Source organism: Electrona antarctica (genome assembly GCF_951216825.1).
Source record: "Electrona antarctica genome assembly, chromosome: 22".
Taxonomy (NCBI): domain Eukaryota; kingdom Metazoa; phylum Chordata; class Actinopteri; order Myctophiformes; family Myctophidae; genus Electrona; species Electrona antarctica.
In genome coordinates, this window is record NC_136805.1 from 17203806 (window position 1) to 17227588 (window position 23783).

The following is a 23783-nucleotide window of genomic DNA, read 5'->3' on the forward strand; positions in this document are numbered from 1 at the left end:
ATGGCACAGGATGGCACGGGTGCCAGTCTCACATAGTTCCCCTTCTGGCTGCCCACTTCAAAGCCAGAGCAGCATGCCAACGCATTTCCAACACGCCGAGCATAAGCTGCTTCTTACAGGTGGGAAAGGTCACCTTTTATCTGCTTCTATTTGCTTTGCTTTTGTGTGTGTGTGTGTGTGTGTGTGTGTGTGTGTGTGTGTGTGTGTGTGTGTGTGTGTGTGTGTGTGTGTGTGTGTGTGTGTGTGTGTGTGTGTGTGTGTGTGTGTGTGTGTGTGTGTGTGTGTGTGCGCGCGCACGCTAGATAATAATGATGATAGGCACATAAAGATATCAGACTGAATATCTGATCTATGCAGCCAATGTCTTTGATGGTTTACATTTTGCATTAAAACAACACCTGTGTTCTGTGAATCGGACACAATGTTCAGCCATACCAAAGAGGGTGTCCATCAGTTATCATCAGTGTTTTCACTAATGGACAAATGGAGAGCAATATGAGAAAACCTCTGTAGGCCTACGTTAAAACATCTGTAGTTTCTCAACAAATGTGATGGTGCACTTTGGTTTCAACACTACACGAGTCATTTGTTAGTAGCCTGGGTTCCAGCATGATTCACCATGCCACGTCTTCTCTGGAACATCTGCGGTCAAGTTGAGTGACACTATCAGGTCTCCCAGAACTGAAAAAAGAAGAAAAAAAGGAAACACTCATGCACCCACTCGCTTGCACAGAGCCACCAAAACAGGGCCGGCCACTGGACTTTTTTACTGGACAAGTCTGGGGGCATTGTTTATGCCTCAAGTTTATGCTATAAGAGTTTGTGATCAAATTGCCCAGGCTCCCTTGTGAAAACAGTGCGACACAGAACCATGACGCCCCCCCCCCCCACACACACACACACACACACACACACACACACACACACACACTCACACTCACAAAAGTATAGCAATGAGGTAAAAAGAGCTCAAATGATGTGTGTGTTGTTTGAATTATCTGTATGTGTTCCACAAAGCTAAATTAATCTTCGACATCCCCATCTCGCGTATGCCAAACATTCCTACCATCTATGTATACAACCTCTGATTTCAGTGAAGGGAGCTTTGATGGCATGCAGGCCGTGCCCCTGGGGTTCGACATCCTTTAGTTTGGAGTTCCCCTCGTACAGACAGACAATCCAGCTGCATCACTACAACTGACGTACATGGCATTTTGTTTTGTCCCCCCAAATTAGCATGGAAATGAAGTGGAAAATGGGATATAAATGGCAGTGTGGGTGAGAGAGGGCTTGTGGCCACAATAGGAGTGTATACACAAAACCAGCACTGTGTGGGGAGAGAGAGAGGGAGATACATCAACAAGGCTCCCCTCTGTCTTCTCCTCAAAGCCACTCTGCTTTTAGAACAAAACAATGCCTCCCCACCACCACCACCACCACCACAATCTTTGGTCTCCCCCATATGCCACTGGCAAATGGCTGGGTTAAAAGTGTACTTGTGCATGTGTGTACTGTGTAGTGTGAATGAAACGTGTTTAACCACATGAACCCCAGCACCCTATCCTGAGGCGAACAATCTACGATCTGCAAAGCTCTCCAAAGAGGTGTAAAAGGAAAGGGACCAAATTAAATATAGAGCCCTGGGGGACCCTGAAGTGTATATAGGGTTAAAGTGGCTAAATAATCTACCAGTTGGCTGAGATTGGCTTGTTTCATTGTTGCATGAACAAAACAGTTTGAAGCAAATAATGCAATTGCCTAGCCTGGCTCCAGCCCTGAATCACTACCTTATAATAAAATAAAATATGTCCTGAGAAAATGGCTTGGTTAAAACTAGCTAACTGAGGAAACAGAGGCTCACAAGCCACGTGTGGCTATTTGCTTGTTAAACCTGTATTATGCTTTTTAAAGCTGTATTATTTGCTCGGTGGTATAAAAAAAAGGAAAAAAGAAATTGCACTTTTGCAGAAGACCCGGGTTTCAAATTCGAGGTAGAACAGGATAGTTACTTCAATTTCATTTGCATACTGCAAGGCACTACTACTACTACATTAATAGCAGTGGTGGAGTTTTGCTGAACTTAATGGGAAACCATTTGTTATTACAGTACTTCAAGGCTTCAGCATTTCAGCTCATTCCATTCTAGCGTGGAATCCGTGGATACAAAATTAACAAAAAATGTTGCAAGCAAAAATGTAACATTTAAATAGTGAGTCTGAAAAACAGAAGCATTCTGTGACAGTAACATGTCAGATGGAGTTGATTGAACTTCCATAGATACTCCTATTCGGAGGTAAGTAACTGTGAAATTCTGGGAAACTGTGCCATGGGAAAAATATCCCAATATCAAACAGGCTGCACTCAAGCTACTATCAATGTTTGTGCCAACTTATGTTTGTGAGTCTAACATGACATCAACAACTAAATCTGTTCCCACTGAGTAGCCACAATAGATCAAAGTAAAATTTAAAGGGGATTATTGAAGGCAAGGAAAGCTAAACACTGTGTGTGTGTGTACTGTGTGTGTACTGTGTGTGCGTGCGCGTGTGCGTGCGTGTGTGCGTGCGTGCGTGCGTGTGTGTGTGTGAGAGAGAGTGTCTGCAGTTCTGCACACGTGTATAGCCTATGTATATGATGTGGCTCTTTGCAGTTGTGTTTTCTTTTTTGCTCTCATGCATGCACACACACACACACACACACACACACACACACACACACACACACACACACACACACATACAAAAGCAGGGAGCTTTAGAGTTAGCTGGCAGCTGAGCTCGGCCAGTGCAGCTGCATGCTAGCTACTTTTCCACAGGGCTCCCCAGTCAAAAACAACCCTATAAACACTATTGTGCTCACCTGATTGATCTTTCATAGGCCCGGGGCAGGCCAGACAGGCAGACTTTGGTGGGGAATGGTGGGACTGGCTGGTGAACAAACAAACGGACCAGTGTCTGCAGCGGAGGAGGCTGGGCCGCAGGTGGCTAGGAGGCACGCTTGGGTTGGCGCACTAGCCCTCGTCAGATGCCAGCAGTGACATTTCCTGACTATGCCTATACACAAGCAGGCATCCCGGCAACAGTGCCGTGTCCTGGGGAATGAAGGACAGTCCCCTGGGCGTCCCCACGGCACACCACAGCAACAGAGAGGAACAAGGAGGTTAGACGTGTGTGTGTGTGGCGGCACGCACAAAAAGCACATACATTAAACATTAAAGTGCACACAGACATTCTTTTCTCATTTGCGAACTAAAGAACTAAAGAAAGACCCCCTTTCTCCATTTCTTTTACACACCGACAAGCTCTCTCTCTTTCTAACACACACACAGACACCCCTGTCGAAGCTCATCCGTTGTTGAGGACAAGCAGGGCAGGGCTCTCCGTGGAGAGAGTGTCGGGGGCGCTGACTGAACTGAAGCTTGCTGCCAGGAATTCCACAGGGGTGCTGCAGAAGTGGGAAATCAATTTATGTCTCCCTGTCGTCTAAAACAAGCAGGCAGTGACAGTCCATCCGACCCCTTCCATCCCCAACACACACCAGTCCCTAGGACAGAGATGTACTGTAAATCATCACACACACACACACACCGCCTCCCTGACTTACTGTACTACCAATCATGTCGACGAAGGTTACTCGCAAATCATCTTTTGTGCCTGTGTGTGCTGCTCGAGGAAGCTTTCCAGAGAGCCACACATGGTACTGTATAATACAGTCGTCATAGCTCCTTCAACAATGAGGATCAGTCCAGGAAGGTTGAACGTTCAAATATCGCGTGTGTGACCTCTCAAGGAAGTGCTCTTTCCGTATTAAAAAAAACCTTGCGATAAACATAGGTGTCTCTGTTTTGTCTGTGGTTATTTTCAGGTGTGCAATGCATTGTTTGCTTTCCAAGAGGATGGAGGAAATTATCCCCTAGATGCAAATCCGAGCACCTTGGGAAGAAACGTTTTGGAGCAGGCAGGACACTGCGTGGGCAGTCCTCCTTGGTCCTCGTTTGGCAGTTCAGCACGGTGAGGATGTGGAGCTGGGAGATTATTTTTGGTCACCCTGTAAAATGACACTACAAAAGGTTAGTCTCTGTGGGCTACACGCACAAGTGAGTTACACGGACACGCACAGCATTAATAGGGGCACACATTGCATACACACAGGCCCTGGTTTCACACGATGACTGTTTGCATTGGGAATCATCTTCCAGTTGACATGGCATGTGAGAGCAGGCGGCTCTTCCTCGGAAGCTCGTTCCCCACTCCAAACAACCCAGCCTCCCTGTCTCTCCTGGCCACCGCCTGCAGCCTGAGAGAGTATGTCCTGTTTATTTTAATGGCCTAGCAATGCCCAGTGCCCTCGCTGAGAACCAGGCTGCGTCCTCCATGTATAGTGGAAGTCTCCCAGCACCATTATGATGGATGCCAACTTTAAAGCTACACTGCGTTATACTTTAAATAAAGCCACGCAGAGCACAACTCACAATCAGCTTAAATATAATTTAAGCATGTCTGTGTTTGAGTCATTGACTTAATTTGACCTTGAAGTCACTGGAAAATGGAAAATATTTTAATTAAAGTAGTCTTGAAACAAAATGTGTTGGTCATGGGGAATATCTAATCTGTAATTGTATCGTGCTAAACGCGGGTTTAATGGAGATTACACGGTTTATTGTTTATTTTTTTATGTAATTTTATAAAGACCATAAATACTCAAATACTCATACTCGTGTGCATGGACACACATGGTTTGAGTGTAGCCCATATGGTTTGGTTTTGGCATGGTCTAGTTGGCCAGGCATGGCATGGCTCTGGTATGGGAGTTCATTACATTCCCAGTAGGGGTGAGGCCTGACACACACTATGGACCACTCTGGCCCAGCAGGGCAAGCTGCTGTCTCAGCTGTAAATACAAAACCCACAGGGTGGCAGCTAGCCATGTAGTTTTGAGGGGAGCACACCTAAATTATAAGCTTAAATGGCAGCTTTTTCCCCCCTTTTTTGAGGCTATGCCCATGCTTTGTGTGTCTGTGTACCCCATAGCGATGATTTGATTGGCTGAGAGCTGATAAAGTGAGGACAAAAGTGAGGACGCCAATTGTGATTGGCCGGAATGGGATGATGTATGATGATAAGAGCGCCCCTCTCTTTTTTTTTCACGGTTATGTAGCCTTATTTTTAATGTTTTACATTATTGTATGTGGACCGGGCCTCAAAGGTGATTTTTGTCTCAGACAAAGAATCATTGTGGTGATATTGACAAAGAATTGTGTTGTTAAAATAGGGATGCAAACTTTTCATTTCCAAAAACATTTTATTTTATATAATATATAATGACTTTAACTTTATGGTAAATTGCTAAATTCATCAAGTGCAAAATTAATTCAGAACCAGTGGTGTACATGGAAAAATTCCAGATCAACGTAACTGCCATTAGACTGGTGTATAGCTAGCAAAAACAGCGCAGTCTTTACAGGATTGTAAAAAACTAGAGGTTCACGTGCCTTCGGTACGCACACATCAGCTTACAAAAATTATAATAATCGGCTTCCCAATATGCACCTGTAACCCAGCATGCCTTGCACTGCATCAACGCGCGTGTCACGTGATCGGAAGAAGGAAACAGGAGTCGAGTTCCTGTTTTTGGGTCATTTTATAAGGCTGTTTTCTCGATGATTGTGTCATCTGCGGTGATTGAACACAATGCGGATGTTCTGGAATCATTTATGATGTTATGCTGTGTCGATGTTACAATATTAACGCTTCTGAAGAGAAATACAAGTTTTTTTTTAATATATATAATTTGTTGATTACTTTTGATGCAGTAGTATTTTGCTTGGCTTTCTTTTTTTCTTTTTAGGTATTAAAAAGGTTACTTAAATTGCCACTTCATTGTCATCTGGGGACCCCCCCAAAACCATATGGAGACCACCTCGGGGTCCCAACCCACACGTTGGGAACGACTGTACTAAAGGAACCACAATTAACACTGTGTCAGCAGCCACACAATATACATTCAGTTTATAAGTTGGGTATCTTACCACATCCCATGCACTACAAAAATCTATATTGATACAATAACGTGGTCATTAAAGTAATCCTCTCACTTTGATCAAGTCTTGCACGTGGGCAGTGATGGGATGTTTTGCATGGGGAGGGTTGCTTCCAGTAAGTCCCTGCATGATGTCCTTGGGTTGTCAAAGATCTCCATTCATTTATCAGTCACCATCAGCCTTATCTGGAGCGAGGGAGGAGGAGGTGGGAGGAGAGTAAAGGAAGTTGTTCCAGAGAGAGGAAGAGGAGAGTGATGGGAGAGGTGTTGCCAACGAAGGCTTCCACGCCCCCCCACCCCCCATACCCCACAGAGAACAGTCTTCCTTGTGCTTTCATTTCCCTCTTTTCCACCCACCTTTCTTTGAGTTTCTTTCTCTCTTTCTTTCTTTCTTTCTTTCTTTCTTTCTTTCTTTCTTTCTTTCTTTCTTTCTTTCTTTCTTTCTTTCTTTCTTTCGGTCCAAATGCCTCCTTCCCCCCTCTCTTTTTATCCATTCTTTCTAGTTCTCTTTCAATCTCTGTCTCTTACAAACACTGGATGCTCACATCTGTTTTTACTCTCTCACGCACGCACGCACGCACGCACGCACGCACACACACACACACACACAAACACGACATGACACACCTCTGTTGTTGTACGAATGGAACAGTTGAGTTGAAGCTCCTAATAACATTGTAGCCGTCCATCAAGCATGGCTCACTGTGATCAATAAGCACTTTGAGAGTAGGCTACTCCACATACCGCACCGAGCTCACAATGCCTCTCTGGCCATACTCATCACACTGCTGACAAAGCCCTATTAGACCCAGTGCAGCTGGACATCTATTACAGCACATTTAACAATATGTTTTAGTGCTATACATACGGTGTGTTTGCAGCATCAGTGTAATACCTAATGGATCTCAGGCCATGAGCTGTTTTCTTTCCCCATTTCAATTCATCATAGTGAAGATTCAAGAACTACTTAATAAATATGGTAGAAGATGTGCGCGATGGCGTTTAATCAGTGTTTTATAGTGTTTCGCATCACTGACACATTATTGGCGACAAAGGTAATTGCAACTGAACTGACAGCACAGGTTTGTCTTTCAAATACATCATCCAGTTCGTTCGGTCCTGTCCCGTTCAATAATGTATGCAGGTTATTGTAGCTTCTCATAGTTCAAAAAGAACGCTTGCAAACTGGACATATGCTCTCCCCTCCTCACTGTCAGAATACCACTGAGAAATGCACTTAACCCCTTAACGTGGAGATGTATCTCAACCAGTGCAGTATGCCTACATACAGTACATGTGTGTAGTACAGTCATAATATGCAAAGTGTTCAATAATGAGATACAGAGACGAGTGCTACGTGCAGACAGGCAACCATCAAAACATCATATAACGGTTTAAAAGACACACAGTTTATCTTCATGATAACACGATAGAATCAAAGCCTCACAATTATCCAATGTGTGTGCTGTGCGTGTATATAATGTATAAGGCAAACAAATGGGCTTGTGGCACAAAAGTAAAGTAAGTAAGCCTTGCTGAGCCATGAGGCCCATAGGGGCAGGAGCCTATCTCCTGTTTCTGTAGCATGAGGCAGCATGATGTACAAGTACACCCCCTGCACATGACGTTAGTATACCGCAGGGACTTACCCCAATCCAACCCTTGATGCTGAGTGCCAAGCAGGGAGGCACTGGGTCCCATTTTCCACATGACCCGACCGGGGATAAAACATGTGGCACAAAATATGGAATTAATAGAATATGGTCAGTTCAGTGTTGTTGTTTTTTTTAGTAAGTAAAATAATTGTGGCAAAATTCAGTTCTGAATCGTGGGAATTAAATACATATTTTCCTTTGGATGGTGTAGTGGTTAAGATCCCTGCCTGCTGTAGGCATGACAGTCTGCTCCAATTCCTGGCTTATACAAAAACATAATAGCAAGGAGTGTACGGGTTGTCCACTTTTTAAAAGAAAAAACGGTTTGGCTCTAGTTGAGCTCAGTTTAAAAACAAATCATAAGACTATTTTGGAGGCCTTGTGCACATAACACAGGGCAGAGCACATTCCTTATGGTTTTAATGTGGTATAAAAACCACAAAAATATATAGCCCAGAACTAATCTGGGTGTTCATTTTTGATGCATAGGTATAGAGGCGATTAGCTCTTCTGTGACTGGTTTCTTTCCATCAGCAAGGACATAACTTTACTTGTAATAAATTATAGGGTTAGGGAGACGTGCAAGAAGGTAAACAAACTAAGTTATTTGACTGTGTCTGCCTGGGCAAGAGACTAGTAGAGAAAAACAAGTCGGGACATTCATGTTAGGGCAGGTTTTTATGAATGGAAGTTTCTCTCTCTCTCTCTCAACTTTCCCTCTCTCCTTTTTTGTGAATGAAAAACAACTGGAAAATCCAGTATAAAAGCCCGCAGAATTCTTGATATGGGTTGGCTGTCGCGGAGCTATCCCCGCCCCTTGTTGCTAGGTACCGTGACTTTCGGGTCGCTGATTGGTTGATAGGGGGAAACCGAGATTTCATTCATAAGTCGAGGCATTCATCAAGACAAAGACGGAGAAACTCGAGCTCTTGAAAGAGGAAATCCACCAATCAAAGTAAGACAGACAGAGCGAGAAAAGCAAAGTCTTCCTATTTATAATTACACCCGAGTCAAGTCAACACTTTGACACAAGCAGTATTGGAAATGACTTCACAGTAAAGTCGAATTAATTTTAACCAAAGTGTTGCCGTTGTCGTATTATACTTTAACGGTTTAAATACTTTTAATCTAGCTGCGTGAGACGCCGCACACATCTGTTTCTTTTCACGCCATGCCAGTTTCCTTCTCTCGCACGACAACGAGCTGAGCTCTCTCCCCCTGAAACGTAGGTTGAAAGTCAACAAAAGTTGCAAATGTCACATTCAGTACTGAATATACCAACCATTTCACTTGGGGTTTTACTGTACGTGGAAAGAAATGTGTATTTAACTGTAATAAAACCACAACCCCCCCAGGCTATAACATGTTAATTGTTAAACGATAATGCTGTATGGAATAGGCTACATTTAAAGGAAAGAAGGTAAATAATAGGCCTACTAAATTCTACGTCTACACACTACACAGTGAAATCATTTTTGGAACTAGTTACTAGTGTTACTAGTAGCCTACTAAACTAAATGGCCACTCGGTTACATTTGTTTACACACGCTCGTCGGAGTTGGGACCGTGTTGGGTTAAAACTTGGGGATTTTGATGTTGTTCATTTCTACCTTCGAGTAGGCTACCTATAACATCTTGTGATGTCCTCCTGAGTCCTGACGAGCCAAAATCTCTGTCTCTCTCTCATCAGACTCGCAGACATTAGAAGGAAAAACACAGCAGATCTGTATACTGTAAACTGTAAAGAGGGCAGCGGCAGCCCCGCTGGGGTAATCACTTGCCGTCGCTTCTGCTCGCTGTGTTTTTTGTGAATGGGGCTCATTATGCATGCAGCCTCCACGCAGCTCCATTCACAACTAACCTCGCTCGTCTCTCTCCCTGCAGGCTGGATCGCAACTAGCCTAAATGACCACAAACGGTTAACGCATGGATTATAAGATGGATGGATATTTGGATCAGCAAGTGCCTTACACTTTAGCAAATGTACGTATGGATGAAGTCTTTTCGTTACATTCTTTGCACTAATTTTTTAGGACTTTATGGCTACCTCTACCTCTGGCGTTCTCTTTCGATCGTTTTTCTCCACTGAGTTTTGTTTCAAGCAAGTCATATACGCGATGGAAACTCATTTTCAATTCGCTTTGAGCAATCGCAAGATCGCCACCGACTGCTGCAGTGACTAAACATAGTAATTATTGCATTTTACAATGTTTTGCCATTGTCAATGTTCTGCTTTGGTGTGAGAACCCTTCAGTTTGTATGCCAAATGGTCAATGTAGTTGAGGCGCTGAGAGCGCATTTGTTTTTCTTTTTCCGATGTTGGGATAGCCAGACTTCACGCTGTTTAAATTCACCTTAGCTTAACAATGTAGATATATGTTTTTGCTCTTAAACATGCAAATGTAAGATCCTTGTGTCATGATAAATATAAAACATAAACATGAAACTATATTTTTTTAAAGAGAAACCCAATAATTATTATTGTTTACATTGTTAGCTGTTAATTTATTAATCACTTTAGTGTGATACAGTAGGCTATATATTAATATATATATATATTCTATATTACATATACTGCAAATTACCTATTGGGAGTTTGTTTTAATTCCTCTCGCTTAATGTTAAATGTTTGTTATTCTGCAGAAGTCACAAGGAAATGGGCCCCTAAATAGACTGTTGATGGCAGCGAAAAGGAAATACATGGACACAGAATTACCCCCTCAGGAATCAGAAGGTAAAGTACAGTAAGAACTGCGTTGGCCTCATGCCCCTTTACGATTATGTGACACAGGCTTACTTTGATATATATATGGGAGCCGTCCCATAAGTACTCAGATATTATGGAGATGCTATGAGAAATACTAGACTTTTAAGTTGACAAACAGTGACTAAGTACTGGTCTAATAGTGGGCGAGTAACTTTCTTGAGAAGCTTTGTTGTTTGTGGTGCTGCAAGGGATTAATCCTTTTCTTACTATTTGTCTTTTCAGACCTCTTTCAGGATTTAAGCCAACTCCAAGAGACATGGCTCACAGAAGGTGAGACTTGCCTGCAGGCAGTATTTACTTTTAATTTGCATGCTTCACTGGAGAATATTGCTCCATTTGTGGATGATAAGGCTGACTTTCGTGTGGCTTGGGAAATGTCAACATGATGAATTGAGAAAATGTGAGAGAGGGTATGAAAAAAATCTGTAAAACTCTTCTATTTACTGTATAATGACACGTTATGTGTTACACACTTGCAGATCTTTCAATAATGTTTTCCACTGCGGAACTGGCCGTGAATGTGTCTGATGTCAAAACGGGGCTATATAACCTGATTTCCCCATTTCTCCATTATTAGTGTGTGTGCACAGCATTTTAACCTGGTGTTAGAAAATTGCCACAGATGTTTGGGTTGTCTTGTTTTCTGTGCAGTATTTCAGAGGAATGCTGGAGGCTAGTCCACTCATGAGTGTAGCAACCTTCTGGTATAAAGATGACCTTTTCAGTTTAGGAGGGTTGAATTTGCAGTAAAGAGTCTCGTGGGGAGCCAAAACGCTCTGATGCAACACACATGCTCATAAACTTTACAACAGCACAAAGAAAGAAAGCAAAAAAAAAAAAACTGTAAATTTTTAGAGTGAACACAGACCAGAAGACTATTAGCTTTTGAGCATGTCCTATTTTGGCCATGTTGGCATGTAGTCTGCATGCCAAGCCTGCAGCCAATGCAAACAAACAGCGTATTTGGCTTGTGTCACTCAAGGCACATAGCGATGAAATGGAGGCCAGTCGGAGGCAATTGTCAGCCTGTAGACTTTATAAGTGCAACGTTGACGTGAGCTCTAATGGAGCAATTATATGTCAGGACGGGACAACAACGCCGTGGCATGAGTCATTAGGCCTGTTTGGTAATGTTTGCTAAACCTCGTGCACAGCGGCAGCAGGAACACAGGCCTGTGTGCTGCAAACTGTAACAAGAAAGGACAATAACCCTTTTAAAGCACAGTGCTTTAAAAAGGTTATTTTGTTATAGCCGGTTGATTTGATGCGTTTTTTTATTAACCACATTTCATCCCGTTGTACCTATTTTGGGCATGTAATTATAGGTAACGTTTTAAATTAATTTCCAATTTTTTTAAATATGTGTGTGTGTGTATATTATATATATATATATATATATATATATATATATATATATATATATATATATATATATATACAATAAAAACTCACAACGCATCGCGACAGAAAGTGACGAGTTGTGCATTTATAGATTGACTTGTGAGCTTGTAGATGAAATATTGTTTTCGGTATTCGTCTACGACCAAGTAGGGCTTACACCAGCAATGCCACTTAGTTTTGACATTTTGCAGAGTCTGGTCACCCATGTTCTGTTGATCTTATTTAGTTTTGGCTGTAGACATTTTTTTTTGCATGTTGAGTGTAAATATTTCCCTTCTCATGCAGTGAGGAAATCAGTGTATGGTGAATGGGTGGTGCCCTCAGGGCTGTTGTTGTGGCCAAAGGGGATTTCTTCATATTCCTAAGCACGAGAAATTGCTTATGTCGCCTTAACTCGTTGCAGCCATTCAAACGGCGTGTCCTAGCATTGACTTTGAGTCATGTACAAAAGGGAAGTAGGGAAGTCACTAGCAGATGCCCAGAGAGACAGGAAGCGGCCCGTGTGTGTGAGCTGAAGTTGAGCAAGACGTTTTAGCCAGGGCCCAGGGCCTACACCCCTGACAGGACTACTGTGTATGGTGTGAGGAAAACAGTCCCGGACCCACACCTCAAGTTCCTCACCTAATTCTCATGCAGCGTCAAAGCAACGAGTTCACTTCACACCAGTGTTTCGCAGCCAATGACCAATAAAACGGGAAACAATGGGAGATGCTTCAAAGTGTCATTCCATTGATGGACATTTTATTTGTATTCATGCACTTGGCCACAAAGGCCTGTACAGTGTTGAGATATCGGGCACTGTGCCTCCGTTACAAATTGGGCGGCGGTGGATCAGTGTGAGAGAGACTGAGACGGATTCAGGGGTGGAAGTTGGTAGTGTAACTTTATCAAAGTGTTATTTAACCCTAAGTACCGGCTTGTTTTTCAGCCTCCCCGGCTAAGACCTCTCCTTTCCTGTTGAATTAATTAAAGACCTTATCACGCCTGATTGTGGTTATGAGGGATTCACCAAGATTGTAAAAAACTGGGTAGCTGGAGGGTTTTCTTTTTTTTCTTTCTTTTTTTTTGTACCAAAAGAGAGCGGAAGAGACTGAGAGAGAAGGGCGGGGGGGGGGGGAGAAAAGTTCTGAATGGTGAGAGTTCAGGAGCTTGTCACATCTTGCCACAGTGGCCTTTAGCTTTATATGACTGAGAGGCTCTGGCTCCTCCCAGGATCTCCCATTGAGAAAAAAAAAAGTCATTCAAGGTGCTTGGAAGCACCGAGGGCAACATGCGTCCACACTCGTATAAACGCACTCTCCTTCTTGTGCTGACTTGCATCTCAAAGCCCCTGACGAGGTGTTCCTGGAAGCGAGTCTCGTACACGTGCACAGACACACACACAGACGCACACCGACGAGTGTACAATCACATGTGCATACACATGCACAAGCATGCATGTGCGTAGAGGCCGCGGAGACATGCACACACACACACATGTACACAACCGGAACACACACAGACAGCCATACGCAAACTTCCTAAGAATCAGGGTCTTGATCTTGTCTGTGAGCCAGTTGCCCTGACGTTCAGACATCCTTAATGTTTTTAGTATTTTTTTTTCTCCCTTTCTGAGCGCATGTCCAGTGTATTCCATTTTAGACATGTTGAAACCAGTGGGAAATGATTTATAGTTTGATCTGTTGGACTAAATATTGGCCTCTGGTCTGTCTCATAAAACAGCTTTATTCTTCTCCTCGGGGGCAAGAGGCTGAAAAGTTAAAGCGGGGGTAATAGTATTACCGTATAGCAAGCCACAGAACGTGGCATTATACAAGAAATCAATGTCATTTATCTGAACATGCTCCAAAACGCTATCATCCGGTTTCCTCTGCACAGGAAGCAGGGGCAGGGCTACAAGCAAGAAAGTGGATTTGTATTTCTGATTTCCTCTTTTTTTTCTTGGTGTCCTTAACCAGCCTCTCTCTCTCTCTCAGTTGGTCTCCATCTCTGTGTTTTGGTTTCCATGCTGGCGTTTTCATGGTGCGGAACCCATAAGTGGACGTAGTGTGAGAGAGAAGAGGCTCCACTGCTGAGGTTGATGATTGGGTTGTCTGGGCTCCGTTCTTTTGCTCGCTTGGGTGAGGTCACTGTCCCAGAACTTGGCAGAATGTGGTTACTGTGGACTATGAACCTACCACTTTGAGAGAAATACAGAAGTAATGGCAACTGCTACGAGGAAGCTGCGTTTGGTCAATACTTAAGATTTGAGAGGATTTTTGTTGGTCTCATAATGGTCCTGTGTAGTGAGCCGAAGATGCTGAGGGGTTTATTATTGCCCACAGTGTGGTGCCATTTTATTTTTGTTAGCCATCACGGTCCAGATTGGGTTCATGATATTTAATGATAGCCATCAACTTTTCCCTACCAGTTAGCTTGCACCATGACGTAAGTGCGAGGCCTGAGCAATGGAAACACTTTAGAAAACCCAGAAAGCCCTTGTGGACTTGGACCTGTGCCAGATTAGAAGTTTGCTGGCCCTGGCTCCGCTCTAGGTTTGGGGTTAGGCCATTAAGCCCAGGACAACGAATCGAATGCCAGTGCGCTCATGGCTCAGCGGGTGAATTTGACCTTTTCACCCGCTATTTGGGCATTTGGCGGTCGGATGATGGGGGGCTTTTCTGACCTGTTTGTGTGAGTCAAAATCCAAAGCTCCAAATGCACAATTGTGAATGGGTTGGTATTCCTACAATTAGGGCCACACAATAGCGTCTGTCTAGCTCCACTGCACCTGGGCTTGGCATAACTGACTGCACTAATTCAGTTAGGCTCTAAATGAGCCTCATTATGAGAGAACACGTAATCAGGAACATTGATACTTGAAACTGTATCCCTGCAGAAAACCAACTGGGTAACAGTATCCCAGTGCCAAATAACACGGTACACATACTATATCTACGTATTGACTTATCTATTTTTGAGAATCAGTATTTACTGTAAGCTCGCTGTATATTGTTTCTGAGGACTATATACATTGTGGCACAGTAAACGCTTATATAACGCATTGTAACAGATACGGGGTGATATATGAACTGTATCTCGCTACATTTACTCTTTGGCAGGAGAAGTACGCCGATCACGTCTTTCCGACATGATTAAGTACTGCCGCAGAAAACACGTCATTAATTCACAAGAGATAATGGCCGGGTGACAAAAGTTCTAAGTAGCTTTAACCTTAACTTGCCCTCTCGGTTCATCCACACTTCCCCTCTTTTCTTTGGTCTCTTTGGTTTCCTTGCCTCTCTATAAACACTTCTAGTTTGACCTCCAGAGTGACTCCCGAGCACCTCTCAAAGCAGATGACAAACTCCAGAGAGCTTTCTAGCCCCAGCAAATGTCCCCAATCAACCTCAGATGGATAGGAAGAGAGGGAGAGATGTGACATCCACAGAGCTACTTAGTCATACCCCGTTGACAGATCCTCACTTGTTTAGCTTGAACAGCCTGTTTAGTCTGTCTGGTTTTCTGTGATCAAAACTAATTAACCAAATGAACATTAGCGTGCCGCTTCCGGGTATGTCATACTAGGTGAACATTCTGTGAAAATAGCAGATAGGCTATTTTTGGCCATTACATTTGGTGTAGAGGGAAAATGAGGTGGGGTCAATGATAGACCCCGGTCAACTAAGTATACAGCAGGTTCAGTTTGTTTTTGCCAAACTGACCAGGGTTAAAGTGAGTTTTATGATAGAATGGTACGAAGTACAATTGTGAGTGTTAAAATAACCCTAAGACTCTCCGCGTTAGATCAACTGTGACATTTATAGGTAAATCTACACTCTAGTCTAGTTAAATGAAGACTGGGGATTTTACAGTGTAGTGACTATCTGCCGTGGGGTCCATTATTAAGCGGATGGTGAAAAGATAGCGTTTGCCTCCCTATTGATCTGCCATCAGCTTGGTTCAATAGGTAGTCTGTGTGAGTGACAGTAACTCTGGCTCCACTATAAGTGCTGCTCTTAAAGTCTTAAATCACCCGTGGCTTTCATAGTGATGCGTCAACTTGAATCATCGGTCACGAACGATGCTCAACGACAATGGTTTCACAAACCAGTATTTACTGCTCCACTCACGATGGAGACCACCGGACCATAAAAAAAAACTCTTTGAAATATTGACGAGCAACAAAGGTTTTTATGGTCTAATCATTGCATGCGTATGATACATATGGCTTTTTGTATGCTACAATGCCATGGTCGAGAAATGTGAATTAGAAATTTTAGCAAGAAAGCAGGCCAGCAGGTTAACCACTTTCAACCTGACATCCTATAGGCAAAAACTGTCAAAGTAGCCCACAACTTGGCAGATACACAGTGACACGTGAGTAGATTGGCTATTTTTGCGGCGCGACACCACAGTACGACAAACTATAAAACAGGTCTAAGTGGTTTAGCAGTCATCACTGAGGATGTTCGGGAGATCCTCTCAACCTAACTATGGTGTATTGATCACAGAGAAGTGCTGGCACACAGTAAAAGTTGGGTGGAGGGGGTGAAGGTCACTTGGTTGCACAGAGGTTAGGCCTCGCTGTGGCTCGTGTTTCAAGCCCAAGAAAGGGGGAGAGAGAGAGAGTTTCACCCAAGTGTCACCCAAGTAACAACTCCCATCCTAACGGCTTCCGTTTTCTCCTCTAATTTCAGCTCAGGTCCCTGACAGTGACGAGCAGTTTGTTCCTGATTTCCACTCCGAGAACTGTAAGTACACAACTCTCCGAAATGTGTGTGTGTTCATGTGTGTCTTTGAGCGAGTTCAGCTTAACACCTGTGTGAAGCCGGATGTGAACATACAATTCAGACCCACCTATGAGATATAGTCAGGAAAAGCTATGTCCCTCTGGCATGAATTGATTATGTGCGCATGTCTGTGTGTCGTTTGTGTGGTGTGTGTGTGTGTGTGTCTGTGTGGTGTACTGTACTTATGAAGTGAAAGTGAAACCAGCGGTGTAGGGTCAGCTTTGTGTTGTGGAAGTGCCAGAGGCTAGGGTGAGGAGGATACTGTAACTTGGTGGTGATGTTACAGTAATGTCCTTTTTGGAGAACAAAGCGTTGCTGAGACTGATGGGGCACTAATGACCCAGTGGTCCTGAAATGAATTTTGTGTGTGGGGTACAACACACTGCTAACACTTTGGGTTTTATGCCATTCAAAGAACTACAGTATTCTCCCTTCTTGGCAACGCTGCTGACGTCAATATACTTGACTACTTTCAACCTAGTGTCCCTATTTTGGGAAAATAAAAATCTGAATATTTCAAATCTCATATTCTCATATCATATTCCTCCTTTTTTGTATCCCATTTCAACCTGATGCAGATTAAAAAAAAGGCCTTCTTAAAAACTTAAAATACTGTATATAGCAACAACCCAAAAATGGGTTCCCGATGGGTCAAAGGCTTGTGATGTAGTCTATATTTTAGCCATTTTTTAAATGGGACTTAAGTAGTCTTCATTGTCATTCGCGATTGATTTTAAATTAAACTTCAATAACCCTTCGATTCTAATCTCAAAACTATAGGTGACAGCTACCCGTCAACCTCAGCCAATGCCACTTCCTCCCATGCCAAGCCCCCATACAGCCTTTGTGTGTAAACATTGTGTGATTTAACCGTCCCCCAAGTCACAACTGGCGAAGCCCTCCTCGGTGACACATGCCCTGTAGAAACATTGTCCCCTTCTGTCGGCCAACAATGGGCAGGAGGAAGTGGAGATGAACCCTGGGGCATGCAGAGGTCATGTCTACTTAACCCCCGTAGCCCCCGCCATCCAATCAGCTGTCAGGGTCTCGCTCGCGGACGGACGGTATGATCCGCAGGGTCAGGGGGGCCAGCGGTTTGACGGGCAGCTCACTTCTAAGCAGCGGCGACGGTTCGGCGTTGACAGACAGTGCCCCCGCTGTTCACAGTCAATGGGCCCACAGAGGCGCAGTTGGTGCATCTCTATTCAGCTCGGCTTGACGGGAAAGCGAGGCTGACAAGCTGCCAAAAATATATTCATCTGCGCATTTCTGGTACGCCCCTGCGACGGATCTGTCAAAGCCGACAGTGTACGCTGTATAGAAAAAAGGGCTTAAATGTTTTTTTCCCATGCCAACGTTCCATTGACGGTTCCTGGGTACAGAGTGTTTCTCTCTTACCTCCACCCCCCCCCCCCCCCACAAAAAAACCCCCAGCTAACTATGCAGGTGAGTCATTTGTTTTGGAAACTCTGTCACGGTATATATTATAAAAAAAAGAAGACACAAGCACAGAGCAAACCTCCTAATCCCTGTTGACCGAAATATAATTGAAGGCTTGAATTGAAAAGGCGCCGTGGTAAAATTGAACATTGTTGTTTACTGAGTCAGGTAGTCACCTGCATGGGCGTGGTGGAGTCAACAGGGGCAGATAATGCCTGATTTATTGCAATTGGTTAGCGCGCTGTTTTCGCGCACTGAAAATGGCAGATCTTAAAGCTCACAACGCATCGCGATGCAACGTGTCGTGTACTTGTACATCGGCTAGTTTCAATGCGCGATACAGCATACAACTACAAGTCAGACATAAAAAACTAAATGCAGAGATAGCTGTGACACAGGCGGTGAGGTGAAAAACGTTGGGAAGTATCGGAATGCTAGATCAAGAAGCAAGACAAAGAAGAGGGGGGTGGGAGGCATGGCTGGGGGGGGCAGGGATTGTGCAATACCTGCAACATCTGCTAAACCGCTAAACCTATCTGATCTCGTCCATTCTCCCCTCACTTAATGGCTAACAAGCGTTGCTCTGTCCGTGCGCTGCCATTGAGGGAAGGTTACGCAAACACACAACTTTTTATGTACTTGACTGGCACACGTGTTTGTCTAAAATGTAATTAAGCCATTGTTGGTGATAACAGCATGCCATAACTTTCCCCTCAGCGTGCATGATTGAGCCAGCAAGGCAAAAACTGTAGGTACAAAGAAAAAGGTTTACTGGTGTGTTTGATATCTGCGGACTGACAGCAGCTTCGGGGGTACGTATGTTGTCGTACAGAATCCATTTTCTGTTTCCTGCCCATGGACAAATAACCACAGGGAGGCATCACTCACACTCGCAGCAAAAACATTCGCCTACTTCTCATAATTTGTGAAAAGATGAAATCCCACGTAAACACTTAAGACCTACTGTATATACTTATAGGCAATGCACAAGCTCACAACGTGTTGCATAATTGTGACACATTGTGAGCCTGTAGAACGGCTATAGGTTCACCATTTTTTAAAATGTTTGACATTTTGAAAAATTCTCATATTGACACGTGTAGATAATTCCTTTTACATTAGAATTCACCTATGATGAATTGCCAAAGATGGGGACGCCAGGTTGAAAGAGATCAAAAACATACATGTGGCAGCATTGTCCGCATCGTCCGCCTGAGTGAAAGAGCTCAGTGCGAGTCGCCCCGGAGAGGACCGGCCCTCTTTGTCCAAGTATGTTGTTTACACTCGCAGAGATGTGACCCATTCATAAATTTTCTCCTCGGTGTAGAAGAGGAAGTGTGCCTCCACCTCCCTCCCTGCTGCACTCCCCCACCCCCCGCCCAACCTCCTCCTTTTTGCTCTCCTTCAATCTCCATTCATAAAAAAAAGCCCTACAGTACTACAGACCTCCCCACCACTCTCTCCCCCCCTCATTCCTCTCCTTCTCCTCTCTCCAAGTGGATACTCTAGTCTAAACCCCTCCCTCCCTTCCTGTGCCTGTACAAACTAAAGCCCAATTTAAAACTCTGGACACCCTTCCCCCCCTCTTTCTCTCTCTCTCTCTCTCTCTCTCTCTCTCTCTCTCTCTCTCTCCCCACTCTACACATTGAGTATTCCAAGATGTGAACTAATCCAGTGATTTCTGTGCTGTGTGGGCCGATTGTTTAGATTTGTGTCTTGTAGTAATTATATAGGAAGTTGTGGCTATAGAATGCTGTTGCGTTTCTTTTTTTTGAGAGAGAGATATAGAGGGAGAGGGGGAGAGAGTGAGAAAGACTGTGATTCTGTCCAAAAAAGGGGAATCGTAAAGAGTAATAAAAGGAGAAAGAAACGGCTAAAACAGGAGAAACTACAGTAAGCCAGTTCTGTCCAGTTCTGTATGTTTCCCAGCAACATCTCTCTGGATGTTGCGTTTCTGCCTCGTCATGGATTCACATCCTCTCTCTCTCCCCCTCTCTCTCGGCCTGTCTGGTCATTCGGGTTGATTTTCCTCCCCTCGCTCGCTTCAGATCGGAGCTGGCCCAATCAGTCCCCATTTGGAGTGCAGAGGAGAGAGTGAATGGGTGAACCCCTCCCTCTCTTCCTCTCTCCGCTGAAAAGAGAAGCATGCGTCCCTGTGTTCTCTCGGCTTTCCAAAATACAGCTGCTACGCAACAAAGTCGGCGAAAACAGCCAGGTGACACGCAGATTCTGCTAGCTCTGGGGAGGTCATCACTCTTGTGTGTGTGTGTGTGTGCGTGTGTGTGCGTGTGTGTGTGCGTGTGCGCGCTTGTAGTACTATACTTGTGAGGGCTAAATGTCACAGCGACCCGTTGTGAGCTTGTACTGTACATCTGCTATTTTGGGCGTTCAAAATGGTTGCACAGAACAATTTATGGTCTTCATTAAAAACTACCGTCCTAAAATGTTGATGTCCTCACAAGTATAGTAATGCAAAGTGAACGTGTGTGTGTCCCTGAATATGAGCAGTGGTTTTATTGACCGTGACGGGCACTCATCCATCCAGGCATGCACATTGGAACACTTGCGTTGGTGTGATGCATACACATACACACATGCTCTCAATGCACGTATGTATGTACAAAGAAACTTTCTGCATAATGCTCTCTAACCACACGGTACGCACACACATACTTTCGACACTCTCCCCATACTACACACATGCTTTTCTACATGTGCTTTATGTGCATACACACACACGTGCAAGCACACACACACACACACACACACACACACTTGAGCCCCAGGGTTTTATGAATGGGCTGGTTGTGAGAGACTGGCTGAGGCAGCAGATTGAGTTAAGGGGAGTGAACCTCCATTCATGAAACGCGGGGAGTGGGGGATTTAGGGGGGCTGTTACTCCAGGAGAAAACGCTCGGCTAGTATGTTCCCCTGCCACTCACTCTACATTGGACAGAGCTTTAGTATTCATACTGTCCTCTATTGATTTACTGGGTTTTTTCATTTGTAATGGACACACAACTACCAGTTTATTCCCAGCTTGTACTGAGAAGGTGTTATTAGGTGTTGTACTAAATGTTTTCTCCCCAGACAAATGATATATTGTAGAACAAAAACTGTAAAAAATAAAAAAAATAAAATTGTGTAGGTAAAGGGAAGGAAAAAACTAAACAACTTAATATAAGTTTGTTTCTTTTTACCCCTGTTTTTATGCAAACAGTACTTTTTAAGTAAGTTTGTTTCTTTATAGCCCTGTTTTTATACAAACTGTATCTCCATGGGCTGCCGATGAAGCATGGCTCAGCGACGGCCAGACGCGCAGGCAGGGTGATAGGCGTGAAACAGCCTCCAGTGGGGAAGAGAAAAGCAGTACTCTAGCCGTGTTGATTCAGTGCAGCGCTGTCAAAGCCAGTGGCTGCGGGGATTTGAGCCAGGCAGGCCTACAGCCCGGCGTTAGAGCAGCACCGCTCTGTCAATGGACGGCACTGTGTGTTTTATTACAAGACAGAGGTGTGTGTGTGTGTGTGTGTGTGTGTGTGTGTGTGTGTGTGTGTGTGTGTGTGTGTGTGTGTGTGTGTGTGTGTGTGTGTGTGTGTGTGTGTGTGTGTGTGTGTGTGTGTGTGTGTGTGTGTGTGTGTGTGTGTGTGTGTGTGTGTGTGTGTGTGTGTGTGTGTGTGTGTGTGTGTGTGTGTGTGTGTGTGTGTGTGGCAGAAAAAGAGTGAGAATGTTTACCTGTGCATGGGGAGAGAAAAGGGAAACAGGAAAAGAGAGCACATGTGTTCCTGTACATGCATGTGCCAGAGAAGCCCCCCCTGCGGACGGATGGCTGTGTTTTAACATTCTCTACAGCTGGAGTGTTTTTTTTTTCATCTCTGGAAAGCGAGCGCAGAGCGAGGCGTAGAACAGATGCCGTACAGGAGAGTGAGCGATGCTAAAAATAATGGTAGTAGTCGCACGTTAAGAGCAACAAGCCGTCGAGACACCAGGAAACGTGTTGAGTGTACGCATAAACACATTGTGATGTATTCGACCCTGTCTGTCAGGTTCTGGACACACAGCGTGCACAAGCGCGTCACGGTCACACACACATACAGTATGTAGACACGTGGAGATGCACACGAGCGTGCATATATACACGCACACACGCATAGAAAAATGATGTACAGTATAATCCACAACCACGACACCGCTGGGTGTGACCTTATGAAACATTAACGGTTTGCATGGACAAGCACAGGGAAGTACAATACAAGGTCTGCTAAAAGGATGAATCCAAGAAAGCCTTTCATCTAGTTTCCATTGTTAATCGAAGGTTCGCTGGTACCGTATTCAACGTGGTTGAGAGGTGGAACATGAAAACAAAAGTATTTTACTGACCAGCACAACTGTTAATAAATAGAAAGCAATATATATTTGCCATTATGCTGGTTTAATTTTTGAGTGGTGTAAACCACTCCTACAACTGGCTTTGTTATTGAGTGGTGTAAACCACTCCTACAACTGGATTTGTTAGTGCAGAAGAAATGAGCATGGTTGCTATGTTCACCCTGTTCACCCGGGTGTGATTTCATACAACTGGCTTTGTTAGTGCAGAAAAAATGAGCATGGTTGCTATGTTCACCCTGTTCACCCGGGTGTGATTTAATTACGTTAGACATGATTTCATTACGTCAGACAGGCTATATAAGACCTTACACTACTCAGTTCACACGGGTGTGATTTTTTTAACATACTGACTGGACTTTTGATGTCCATTTTCTAAGGAAAATGTTGTAGGCCAAACAAGTTTGAAAACCACTGAGCTAAATGATTGATAGGAACTAAACAGACCTCAGAGTGTACAAATGAAACCAAATGGACCCTTAAAGGACCACTTCACCACTTTTCAACACACCTTCTTACAATTGGTCCTCACTAATGTCCATCTGTACAGTCTCAGAGTTAAATGAACACAATGAGGATTGTAGGGTGAAGATTGCGGTCCCAGAGATAAACACAGAATTGTATCAAATGGTGGTCCATAGCCTTATGCATATCGGGGGGGGGGGGAGGGAGGGGTTATTAAAATCAAGGAGTTTTAATATCACTGCACTACATCGAAATCTGCAGTGTTAACCTAGCTCTGTGAGTTTAAGAATGGACCCAAAATAGACCCATACACAAATCACGTCCGTTTCTACACATGCGTGTCCAAACACAGAAGCGCACAGGGCCTACGACGTAGCGAGAATGGGACCTGCTGCAACTTGCTGACACGGAGAGAGAGAGAGACGGGGAGGTGTGTGGAGTGAGTGAGAGCCATCGCTATGGAGCTATATCGATCCAGGCAGAGAGAGAGAGAGGGAGGGGAGGCTTTGATAGATGGACGGATAAAGATAAAGCACGGATAAATCAGGACCAGGGGGAGATAAGGGGGCAAGAGGGGGTCAAACGTGCCACACGGGGGCCGTTACGATCAAGATCCCGATCAAGACATGGAGAGAGAGGGGGGAGGAGGAGGAGGAGGAGGAGGAGGAGGGAAAATAGAGGGAGAGATTGCGAGGAGTGATGAAGAAGCGCAGAGGGAATTGTGTGGACGTGGCGCGGGCTCCGATAATTAAGAGCAAGGTGTCCAGGCCTTTCTGGAGCCTGACGGAAACTCGATGTTGCATGTGTTATCTCATTTAGATAAGACAGATTCCTGCCCCGGACTCTCACACACTCTAAACA

At 44.2% G+C, this 23783-nt stretch overlaps 1 protein-coding gene across 2 annotated transcripts in view; it reads left to right on the forward strand.

The window, feature by feature from the left end:
- Positions 1-8511: 8511 nt before the first annotated feature.
- etv4 (ETS variant transcription factor 4) overlaps positions 8512-23783 on the forward strand; it is a 45432-nt gene continuing 30160 nt past the window's right edge. Inside the window, exons 1-5 of one of the 2 annotated variants that reach the window (XM_079492073.1) lie at positions 8512-8649; positions 9579-9677; positions 10338-10428; positions 10684-10731; positions 16542-16595. In XM_079492073.1, coding sequence (XP_079348199.1) covers positions 9621-9677; positions 10338-10428; positions 10684-10731; positions 16542-16595 — 250 coding nt within the window. In that variant the 5' untranslated portion in view covers positions 8512-8649; positions 9579-9620. The other variant, XM_079492074.1, reaches the window with a different exon arrangement.